General features: G+C 20.7%; 1 protein-coding gene across 4 annotated transcripts in view; it reads right to left on the reverse strand.

Annotated features, from left to right (window-relative positions):
• Positions 1–214: 214 nt before the first annotated feature.
• Positions 215–13,331, reverse strand: part of LOC122714428 (pancreatic lipase-related protein 2-like) — a 91,654-nt gene continuing 78,537 nt past the window's right edge. For all 4 annotated transcript variants that reach the window (XM_043935746.1, XM_043935743.1, XM_043935744.1 and 1 more), the window contains exons 8-10: positions 6,657–6,783; positions 6,090–6,305; positions 215–492 (exon numbers count right to left, since the gene is read on the reverse strand). In XM_043935746.1, coding sequence (XP_043791681.1) covers positions 390–492; positions 6,090–6,305; positions 6,657–6,783 — 446 coding nt within the window. In that variant the 3' untranslated portion in view covers positions 215–389. The remainder of the gene's footprint in view (positions 493–6,089; positions 6,306–6,656; positions 6,784–13,331) is intronic.

The raw sequence follows: 13,331 nt of genomic DNA on the forward strand, positions 1-13,331 counted from the left end.
ATGTGAACATAATTCCACCATTTTTTTTTCGAAAGATAAGTATTGCTGTTTTACGATTTTTTTTATCTGTGAATCATACAACTCATTTTTTCAGTTGCTATAATGTATGTTTTTTTAAAATAAATTTTGTCAAAATGAAATTGATTAAATTGATTTTTTAATAAAAAAAAAAAAAAATAGAAGAATACATTTTAAATCAAAGAATTCCATGAAATATAATATTAATTAATATTTATACATATTTCATAATTTTCATTTATGCTCTTGAATGTCATTATTTATGTATCAAATATATTAGATTCATTTTAATTTTTATACTTTCCACAGGAACAAAAACCTCAAATTATCACGTTATAATGAGATACGTAATTGAAGACTTTTGAAGATTGTCAGCAATTATCGATGAAAGATGCTATGGAGCCACTGGCAATTTCTGCATATTCTTTCCTATTTGCTGAACAAAGTTTACTGGTGATATCTGCTTCTCTTTTTCTGCACATGAAATATATAAATATATAAATATAAATATAAATATAAATATAAATATAAATATAAAGATATAAATATATATATATATAAATATAACAATAAAATATATAAAATTATTAAATATCATTTAATCTATAGTTCAAATATTATATACAAGATATTCAATATACAAAAATTCAATATACAATATTCAATATACAAAAATGTTGGAATATTTTTAAACTGAAAATGAGATAATTTCAAACATTTTACAAATCTTTCGTTATGGTATTTTCGTTATGCTTTATTAACAAATTATTAACAAAAAATACTGCCCAATTACGAAGTGCATAGTCTAGTCGAACGTGACAATCGATGATTATATCCCGCTGATCGAATACGAACAAATCCAAACAACATATCTCAAAGAAAATATGAATATTATATTTATTTATTTATTCATTATTCATAATAATTCGACATAATTTTTTATTGATAAAAAAATATTATATTCAATATATTTTTTTAAAATATGTTGGATTTGTTCATGCTTAAAGAATAGCATGTAACCAATCCTATTACTATAATTCGATTAAGCTACGCGTTTTGTTTGACCAGTATTTTTTAAAGTCGTAATGAAAATTTTTAAAAAGGAAAAAGATTGCTTGAAATTTTTTCAGAAATCTCCAGTTTACGAATATTCCAATATTTTTGAGATATTTTGTATATTATTAGTATTAGAAACTGATATATATATATATATGCATATATTTTTAAGTTTTGTTTATAATTGTATATAATTGAAAAAATAAAAATCATGCACATTTTTCTAAATAAACTAATAGTATTTTTATAAAGATGTTAATTGTTTATTGATAATATTTATGATATTACAAAAAAGTTTTAATATATTTATATTAAATTTGCTATAATATAACAAATTTATAATATATTTATAAATATTATTATTAATATAATAAATAAATTTGGTATTTGAATAATGAATTCTAAATTATATCAATTTTACGAAATTATGATACAATTATGTATAATGATTATGTTATGTTTATATATATATATATATATATATATATAATAATTATATTAATATAATTATATTATATAATTGAAAGAAAAATAAAAGAAGAAAAATAATATTATATGGACATTTTTTTTTTATTTTATATATATATTTATTTTTATTTGAGTAATAATTTTTAGTAATAATTTTTTTAAAAAAAAGCTTAGAATATAAATTGATATTTATTTATTACACAATTACTATTTAATATTTTTAATTTATATTTATATTTAATATTTTTAATAAAGATATTATTTAAGTTTTATATATAATAAAGTACATATAGATTTCAACAATTTTGTAGGACAAAATTATTATATTAAAGAAATATTAATTTAATTTTATTGATTTTCCTACTAATAAAAAATATAATATTTAATTTAAGATTGATAATAATATATAATTTTAATGTAATTTTAAAAAATTTTTAATTTAATTTTTTTTTTTAAATTTTATATTCTTAGTCATTCAAATTTATAAGCAACAGATTTTATTAAAATTCTGTTAGTAATATTTATCTTTAGAAAAACCTTAAATTATATTCAAGTCTAATAACAGATATAGCAATGTATATCTGTTATTACATATCACAATATATAGGAGTAGAATAAAACGAACAAATTTTCGTATCATAATTTGTTATCAAATTAAGAAGAGTTTATCTATCAAACTTTAATGTCAAAAAAGATAATAATAAGAATAGAACTTCAATTTTAAATTTAAATTTTAGCACATAAATAATGTTACACATATCTATTTTATTTTATTGATAACTAATATTAGAATCCATTTTACTAAAAAGAAATATATGAAAAAAAATAAAAAAAATATTGAATTCATTTGTTTTTATTATAAACAATTTAGTTATGCATTTTTATTTAAAATTTAAATAAATAAGTTACAGAATTTATTTAATTTTTTTTATCTTTGTAATATTAGAATTTACATAGCAGATGTTTCTTTGTTCTCATGCTTAATTTGACAACAAGTTATGTTAGCAAAATTTGCAAAATCTGGGAATCTTTACATTATTCAGTTTTTGTCATCCAATTAAAAATGAATATCAATTTATATAATATTCATTTTTTCTACATATTCTCCACACTTTCCATATATAATTGAATAGTATTAAATATGTTTTTAAAATCTAAATCGAACGACTTTGAATATTGCACAAATATATATAAATATATATTAGATTAAATATTAGATCATTTTGAAAATTTTATTTTGTTCCTAGATTAAAAAAATATCCTATAAGATGTCTATATTTTTCACCATCTTGTTATTATTTAAATCAGATACATGTTTATTAAAAAGAAGAATAATATATTTATTTATGAAATATATGAAATATATATGAAATATATATATAATATTTCATAAATTATATGAAATATATCTTATGCTACATGATCTTTTTCATATAAAAATCTTTAAAGTTATTAAATAACTTTATATAACATATGAATCGATACAGATAAATAATTTTCTTTTTTGCAAATGAAAAAATAAGTGATTATTCTTTATTTAAAATCACGAATGTGAATGATGTTAATAATTGTTAGATTTCCAAAATTCATAGGAACAATTATTTAGCAAATAATAAAAACATTTATTTGCCAAATGATTTTATTGAAATAATTAAAAAATAAATATGTTACATATAGTGAAATTCTATGAAATTTGAATGTCTATACTGAAATCGCAAAGTTTAAATATTGAGAATCTATGATGTTTGATGCTTTGAATCTGAGTGAATTCTGTTTATTCTTATCTGTTTATCTTTTATATTTGTATTTTATAAAAAATTATATATTTCTGATCTTGTCTGTCATTTTATATTTTTCGGTATGTCTTGTTTAGTTAGATTTTTCTTCTATTAAGTTCACTAAAGTCTTCCTTAAAGTTTATTTTTTATATATAAAAGATTCTGAATCTGGATCTATTTCCACGTTTATGCTTGTCATTATTTCCATCTTATTAAATAAAGTGTTTTGTCTGGCATGGATCGTTATTATTTTTTATAATTTCATTTTATTATTCCAAGTTTTTTTAAGATTAATTTTAAGATTAAAGTTACAATATATCTATTGAACAGAAACATCAAAGATTTTGACGTTCCTTTTGATAATTAGAAAAAGATATTAAAATAAATTAAATACTAAATGAATTTTTAAAAATAGTAGAGATTTTCAATTGCATCGCTTAAAAAAATTTAAAAGCCCGAATAAATATTCTATATGTACATTTTTTACATATTCTATATGTACATTTTTTACATATTCTATATGTACATGATTTGTAATCTATATTTGACATTCCATTTTACAATTTATAAAAAAATTTCTTCATTATTAAATTTTTAATTGTTATTAATTAAATAAAAAGTATACAAATGAAAAAATAAAAAAAATATTTATGAAGTAGTAGATATCTAAAATTGTTTCTTTTTATATTTTCATCGACAAATCTTCGAAATAATATTGAACTCAAGATAAAAATTTTGATATATTCATATATAATAAAAATTGCTTAAATAAAATTATCTCAAAGTTAATACTTATAGTTTTTATGTGATATTTAGCTATATTAAATTGTATATATATATATTTATTTGCATTGCACTGTCAGGATAAAGCAGATATTTTACTTAAATAATGCAAGTAGAATATCCATTATTTTTTTCATCTTTATCTTACTAATAATACGTTCCATTATTACCGCGATTTTCTTTAATAGTTAGATTTTGTCCAACAATCTTATTCATATATATTTTTTTATAATTTATTTTAAATAAAATCATCGTTTTAAACTTGATTATTGCTCACATTGTTTTTGCCAATAAAGATTTTTGCTAGGAAAATAAAAAATTCTATTTTAACATTAAGATAAATAGAAATATAATTAATATTTTTCTAATAAATTCATTCATTTTTATTTTTTTAATAATCATTTATATATAATATATAAATTATTAAATATATTAATATATAATAAATATTAATATATAATATATTAATTAATAAAAAATAATAGAAGTAATAAAATAAATTCATTGATAATTCAATGATAAAAAAAATATATAAATTTCGGATAGGTTTGAAATTATAATGTTTATATAAATATTTAAAATATTTAAATTGATTTAAATATTATATAATTATTTAAACAAGATAATTTAAACAATTTTTAGTATAAAAAAATTTTAAATCGCAACTTTTAAAATAAGTTAATAAAAATATAAAAAAAAAGGTTTAATAAAAATATAAATGAAAAAAAATGGTAATGATAAATCACAAAAAAAGTTATTAAATTACCTATAAATATTATCATATTAGAATAATCATATTAGAATAGAATTAATACATAACATAATTACATATAATAAAAATGAATTAATAATAATAAAAATAATATCTTAGTTACTTTAACGTAAAAAATGATTGATTTTAAATTTTACTTTGGGATAGCCAAAATTTTTAATTTTTTTTATATCTTTTAATAATTTTTGACATAATAAATGTTTTTAATATATAATTTTTATGATGTATCCAAAAATAATTAATTAACTAATTTTAAGTTTAAGAATTTTTTATTTTAAAAATTATTCATATATAAAGTTAATTTTTATTAAATATATTTGATAAGTTAGGACATCATATTAATTTGTATTTATTTGTTTATTTAATAAGATGCTTGAAAGCGAGTCAATACTTTGAAGAATCTGTGGAATGTCAGGCTTTGGTATAGAGATTGGTATTGAATATTGGTATTGAGATATTTCATTACAATTCATAAAAAAATAGTTTTCCAACTAATTTATATTATATCTATTAATTTCGTGTCGCCATTTTTAACAAAAAATAAATAATTCTATGCTTATATATATATTTTATGTCGTACGTATATATATTGGTAAAATTTTTTGTAGTAGTATTCCTTTTTTGCAAATGTCTCGAAAACTAAATAGTGATTATATGCATAAAAAATTTCAAAATTTTGTCTTTTATAACATATCAAAAAATTATTAAAATCGAGAAAGCCCTTTTTTAAAATAATTTTTTATTTTTTTTTATTATATATATAATTATTAATCAGCTTTAATTTTCGAAATATTTGCAAAAAGTGAATATAATACATTATAGTAGTATCAATCATAATCAAAAAAATAAATTCCAAATATAAAATTTTAAATATTTGTTAATTTTTAAGATATTAATAAAAAAATTAATAATATTACAAAATTAATAATTAAAAAAATATTAATAATAGAATACTATATATTGAATTCTGCCTATTTGTGAATTGAATTCTGTTTATATTTGCGAAAGCGAATTACTATTTCTGTAAAGAAAAACTTCTTTAAAATTTTTATAATATTTTTTAACTTTATTAAGAGAATGAAGTTAATCTATAAATCGACCTATTTTATATCTCAGAATTAATCCTGAATTTAACTTTCATTTCCTTATATTTTTATTCTGCGATTTTATTTATATAGTGACACTATTAATGATAGTTAAATAATATCACTTACCCTCTTCCTGGTAGTTCCATTATATCCACAGTAACACTATTTACATAAAGACGATCGTTACACCAGAAAAAGCACAGCGATCTTGGTTGCAATACATCCATATCGTAGGTCCATGAAAGTTCAACACGCCTGATTTTTCCAAGTGAAGCGAATGCTCCGGCTGGATGGGCAACGACCATTCGGACTGTCGAACCGTGTTCCAATTTCATATAACCACTATGGTTATAAGTGAAAGAAATAAAAAAAATTGTATTATTTTTTGTTGTCGAAACATTATATTTTATTTTATATTTATACATTATATTATACTTTAAAAATAAGAATTATATAAAATCAACAATCTATTAATATAAATCTATTAATATAAATCAATAATTTATTTAATAAAAATTTACAGATTTGTTGATAGATTTGTCGATTATATATATTTAAAATTTTTTATATTTTCTTTATTTTATCTTTCATTATTTATTGATTACATAATAAATAGTATTAAAGACTATTATTTTATATTATTTTTCTAAGAAGAATAAAATAAAAATTAAGTGAATGAAAACTTAAAATTACCTAGGCGTAAGATCAACGTCACGAATAATACCGTTTTCTGCGTGAAGAGTAACTTTCATGAAACCTTGAACCCAGCTCTCTGCAGACGATGGTTGAGCAAGATTGATAGTGATTCTATAATGTTTTCCTGAAAAATGATCGAAATTAAGAAGATAAAAAGAATTAGTTATTAAAATTCATAAAGATCTATAAAAATGAAATAAAAATCTATAAAAACTACCTTTTCTCTGATTTGTAATATCACATGAAATATTGTAAAATATTTTCAATATTTTGAACAATTTTTTTATTATATATAATTGACGGTTAATTTTAGTTTTTGAAATATTTACTATTAATTTTGTCTATATGTATATATCCGTGATATCGACATCTTAACATATACGTATATAGAATGTTTATAAAAATGAGGGACACCTTTAGAGAATGGATTCTAGATATTAAAATAATGAAAAAAAATTCATATACATATATATCCGATAAAGTTTAATTAATGAATTATAAATATTTAAATTTGTATTAGATAAAATGAGATAGTGAAAGAGCGATAATACAGCTGTGCCATATTGGTATGCAACAGTACTGCAGTATTGTCGCTTGTATAGTGGAATTCTTCAATTAAAGTAAATATTACTTTATAAATATTAAAGTAAATATACTAATATTTTTTTAGATACAAATGAATTTCAGTGTAATGTAATATAATATACGTTTATTTAACTTTTTATTTATTAAAATCGAATATGTTTTAATAAATTTCAAAATATTAATACATATACCATTTTAAATTTAGTAATTGTAAATCAATAATAATAAATTAAAAATTTATTGTAAATTAAAAATTTTATGGTACAAGCATTTTATTTAAATCTATAGCTGAATTCTTGTATGACACTCAACCTTCTTATTCACCGAAATCTCTAGGAATAAATCAAAACACTCCCATAAGATTTCAAATTAAAAAAGTTAAATGTTTTTTATATATAAACTTGTTTATTCTTATCATGTACAAGAAAATCATTAATAATATATGAATCAATTTAAATTTCACAAATTGATTATATTTAAGAAACCTTTATTACTATTTCATTTGAATTCAATGTTTTTTATTTCAATATAAGATTATTAAACAGAAAAAAATAATAGTCGAAATTCAATATTTATATTTTGATTATATTATATTAATTTCACGTTTTATATCCACATAAATAAATCATATAAGCACTTTTTACACTAATTATATCTTTCTTTTTATTTTCATATTACTATTACATATTAACAATATTTTTTTTATTCACATTAGTTTCTTTGAAAAAAATTATTTTGATTATTATTTATTATCGTACAATATTATAGGAAGATTATTTAATTAGAACTTTATTTTAAACAAGTATATATTATATATATTATCAAATATATATTATATATCAAATATATATATCAAATATATATTATTTTATTAAACTTTGAACTTAATTCTACAGTAATGATTCTACGGCAATGTTACGGTTACTAAAGTTGTATTGCTAATAATTGAATGTTACTCGTCGTTATAAAAAAAGAAACTTAATAAAAAGAAAAAATGTAATATTCCAAATTAAATGTTATGTTTGTATATATTAAATATATATAAATATACACAAATATATATACAGCCTAAGTTAATAATTTTTTTTATTGTTAAGATGTTATTGCTTTTTTGATCTCGGTTCATTCGTTGATAATTGTATTAGAAATAAAAGTGTAAAAAAGAAATTAGTAAATTTATAATATTCATTCGAGCATATATAAAAAAATATTGTAATTGCAACATATATGCATTTTCTATGAATATGTATGAATGTATTAATATGTAATATTAATTCATATTATTGATTCCATTCATATTATGTGATATCCAGATTGACTATTATTTCTTCCTGTATAAAAATAAGAAATATTAAGTACAAATGAAAAAAAAATAGAGAGATAAAAATTTATCAATGATTTGATTATTTAATAATCTGGAATTCAAATTGATTCAAGTATCATTAGTACTTCGGACTTTCTTATACATATGAAAATAATTAAAAAAGTAATTGTGCATATAAAAGCATATTCAATCTTTCTAATTCGAAATCTTATAGAAATGTATTTTAATTTATTTCTTCAAATACAGCAAGTTGAATGAAATATAATGATTTGATTTATATTTTGATAATTAATTTTTTTTTGAGTGAAGGAAATCCTCATAAGACATTCCGATCTTCCTGGACTTAAAATCCTCTTTTCTGTCGTCTTTGGCGAGCACTCTCAAATTTAGCGAACAATACAAATTTTCGGTGCAAATATAATACAACGATTCATCTATGATTTTAAATAATATATTATGTAATCATCATATTGCAAATATTTTGAAATTTTCTATAATTTGTCCGAAATAAGTTTCTATCAAATAACAAGTTGTATAAATTTTATTTGCATAATTAAATTTTTTTTTTAAATGATATAAAATGTTGCATAGTAATATTACATGATATTTATGTACATTATAATATACTATTGTATATTGTATATGTATATATGTATTACACTAAAATACATTTAAATAGTCATTTGTAAATAAAAAAAATATCAATATATTTATTTTTATTGAAGGGCTCTGCTATATAAGCTATATTGTAATACGATCGCGTATCCATCTAAACGTTTTCGCTCTTTCGCTATCTTACTTTATCTAATACAAACTTAAAATGTTTATAATTTGATAATTAAGTTTTATTGGACATATGTGTATATAAATTTTTTTCATCATTTTGATGTTTAGAATCCATCCCATAAAAATACTTCATTACAATATTTTTTTAAAAATCATTAAAATTGGAAAGAAGATAGCTTTTCTATAAATTTAATGTGAAATGATTTATTGAATATTATTTGCAACATAATGAAATTAAGAAAATTAAGTGGAATAAAACATAATTATGTATGTATGACAAAAAAATAAATTTGAGATTGATTTTCAATATTTTACATGAATTTAGTTTATTTATATTTTAATAAAAAAAAATATATATATATATATATTTTTTTTTTATATATATGAAAAATATATTTTTTTAAAATATTTATTTTTTATAATTGTTTAATTTTAAATTTATTTTTAAATAAAAATTATAAAAGTATATAAAAATTTCTTCAATAGTAATTAATTAAAGAAAATTCATTTTGACATTACATATATATATATTATATTATTATTATATTATTATTATATATATTATATATATATATTATGTCAAAATGAATTTTCTTTAATTAATAACTATTGAAGAAATTTTTATATATTTTTATAATTTTTATTTAAAAATAAATTTAAAATTAAACAATTATAAAAAATTATAAAAAATAAATATTTTAAAAAAATATATTTTTCATATATATATATTATATCATTATTTATTATATATATAATAAATAATAATATAATATAATATAATAAATAAATTATATAATTTATGTATATAAAAGAAATATATAGAAAAGGAAATTTATCCTATATAAACTACAAATACAAGTACATACATATATGCATATATATGCATATTTATGCGTATATTGACAAAATTTTACAAACGTATTTTTACATACATTTCATGTTTATATACATATATATATTGATTGGGCAGTGAAAACAATAAATAAAAATGTACGAGTTTAGCTGAATGAATATATTTAATTATACATGATTGCGCGTATCTATTTACAAAAACATTTGAAGTATGTGTATCAAAGAAAAATAAATAGGTACCACCTATAAAATAGTGATGTTGCTGGCAACATTCAATAATAAAACTACATATAAAATTTCAGTGAACTTTAAATTCTATAATACTCTCGCTAAAAGTGAACTGAAATTTGTTTGTATGTATGTTTGTATGTTTATTATGTTTGAGTTATAGTTCTATGTGTCTATCATGTCTTGATATTCAATCGATTTCTTTGTATCTCAAATACTGTTCTTCTCAGATGTTTTGTTAACCGATCTGCCTGTTGATCCACCAATGCTATATGTTGCAGAAGAAATTCTTTCTCGTTGAATTTGTTTCGTATAAAATGATAGTGTACGTCAATGTGCTTACTTCTTCGATGAAATTCTCGGTTTTTAATAAGCTTGATTGCATTTAAGTTATCCACGTAAAGAATCATTGTAAGGTTCTTGAACATAGCTAGATCATTGATCAAACTTTTCATCCATATGATCTCTTTAACTACCTGCTATGTATTCGGCTTCAGTAGTTGATAGAGCTACTGTTCGCTGATGTGTTGATCTCCAAACTATTGCAAAATTGCCTAGTTTTAATACAAAACTAGTAGTGGACTTCCTCGTTTCAATGTCTCCAGCGTAATCTGCATCGCTAAATGCTTTAATGTGATTATTCTGTTCGGTTGAATAATGAATACCATATTTTGTTGTTCCTTTTAGATACTTGAAAAATCTCTTTACTGCATTGAATTTTATTGGATTTTTCCAAATATTGGCTGGCTTTGTTTACTACAAATGTAATGTCTGATATAGTGCCTATTGACAAATATATTAAAATTTCTACTGCTTGTCGATATGGGAATTTTGATTTTTCCTTGTACACACTTTTATGCATCTCCACGCACAGTTGATGGTTTTGGTCTGCTGGGATTGCTACTGTTAGCATTTTCCATTCGAAATCGTTGCAAAATTTTCTTGGTATAAGCCTCCTGATGCAAAAATATGGAACCATCTGCCAGTCGCTCAATCTGTAATCCCAGATATGTATTTGTCTCATTAGATGTTATTTCAAATTCTTTACGGAGTTCAGCTAACAACTTTTTTTATAGATGATTGGTTTGTTGCACTAATTACTCCATCATCGATATGAATCACTAGAATCAATCGGTCTCGATCGTTTCCATTTGTAAATATGCAATAGTCTGCACTGGTGGATGTGAGACTATGCTTTTTCAGTACCGCTATAAAACAATGATTCCAACATCTTGATGCCTGCTTTAGACCATATAAACTACGATTCAACTTGCAAACACGGTCGGTTCTATCCTCGTATCCCTTCGGTTGCTGCATAATAAATGACTTCGTTGAGTTCTCCATGAAGAAAAACCATCTTGACGTCAAATTGCTGTAAGTACATTTTATTCGAAGCTGTGATAGATAGAATAGTTCTGAATTGAATCAAATCTAGCTACAAGACTAAACATTTCATGATAGTCAACTCCAACAGTTTGTTTGAAACCTCTAGCAACGAGTCTTGTTTTAAATCGTTGTATATTTCTATCGTTATTTATTTTCAGTTTGTAAGTTATTTCAGTTTTTCATCGCCACTAATGTGGCGATTATGCGTTGAGTTCTATTGTCGAGTTTTTTGTCCAGGCAGCGCGTGCTCGATTTGCCGTATCTCCTGATACAGGAAGAATTGATTCACCTGTAATTATTTCCCATGCACCGCAGGATTTCAAAGTAACGCGCACTTGAAATTTCCATGAGGCCCAATTTTCTAATCAGCTTCTAAGCTTTTCTAATTTCAGCTTATTAATACAAACAGTTTCATACTCCATCACGATTAGGATTATATTTGACGTTTGCTCAAGGCCGGATAATTAACCCACCTGTTTTTTCAATTTAACTGTACTTTACCTAATTATTTATTGTTTCTTTCGTAATTTGGGCCCATAATTTGTTGACTGAGCAGTGAAAACAATAAATAAAAATATACAGGTTTAGCTGAATGAATATATTTAATTACACGTGATTGCGCGTATCTGTTTACAAAAATATTTGAAATATATGTATCGAAGAAAAACGAATAGGTACCAACTATGAAATAATGATGTTGCTGGCAACACTCAATAATAAAACCACATATAAAATTTCAGAACTTTAAATTCTATAACAGATACATTGTCTTTTGACTCCTTCATAATCATGTATGATGATACACAATACAGAATATTCGCATCTACAAATTTTCATGCTTCATATGTAAACAAGAGAGTCATATAACGAATCAATATAATAATGTCACTAAGCAATAACACCAGTAATAAAACAGTAATAAAAACACGGAATCTGATACAAGTAATATAAATACAAATTTCATAAATAGTTTAATAATTATAAATTATATAATGACAATCATATTGAAATTTCTCAGTAAACCGTTAATATTACTATAGTAATATTATTTAATATTATATTTATTACTATAGTAAATAAGAAAGTACATTCTTCCTCAAAAATAGAAGAAACATCAGTAGGTTCTAATATTTCAGAAAATAAGATAGTACAAAACATTAATTGTTTTTTGCTACCTACAATCAAAACAGTCAAACATAAAAAAATCTCTAATATCAATAATATTAGTGAAATAATAGAATCTGTCGAAAGTAAAAACAATCCTAAATCAAACTATTAACTAAATCTAATCCAACTTATTAATTTCTTAGAAAATTTATTTGTTATATAAATTTATTTATTATTTATAACCGAAAACAAATTTGAAGTAATTCTGGAATATATGCAAGATATCCCAGCATTAATTAAAATCCTATCTAAAATCTACTCTCTTATTAAGGAATATATTATTAAAAACAGAATTCACAGAATAATTAAAAAATTCAAGAATGATATAAATTCTAACTCATCAT

Source organism: Apis laboriosa, unplaced genomic scaffold, assembly GCF_014066325.1.
Source record: "Apis laboriosa isolate Shangri-la unplaced genomic scaffold, ASM1406632v1 scaffold30_cov140, whole genome shotgun sequence".
Classification (NCBI taxonomy): Eukaryota; Metazoa; Arthropoda; class Insecta; order Hymenoptera; family Apidae; genus Apis; species Apis laboriosa.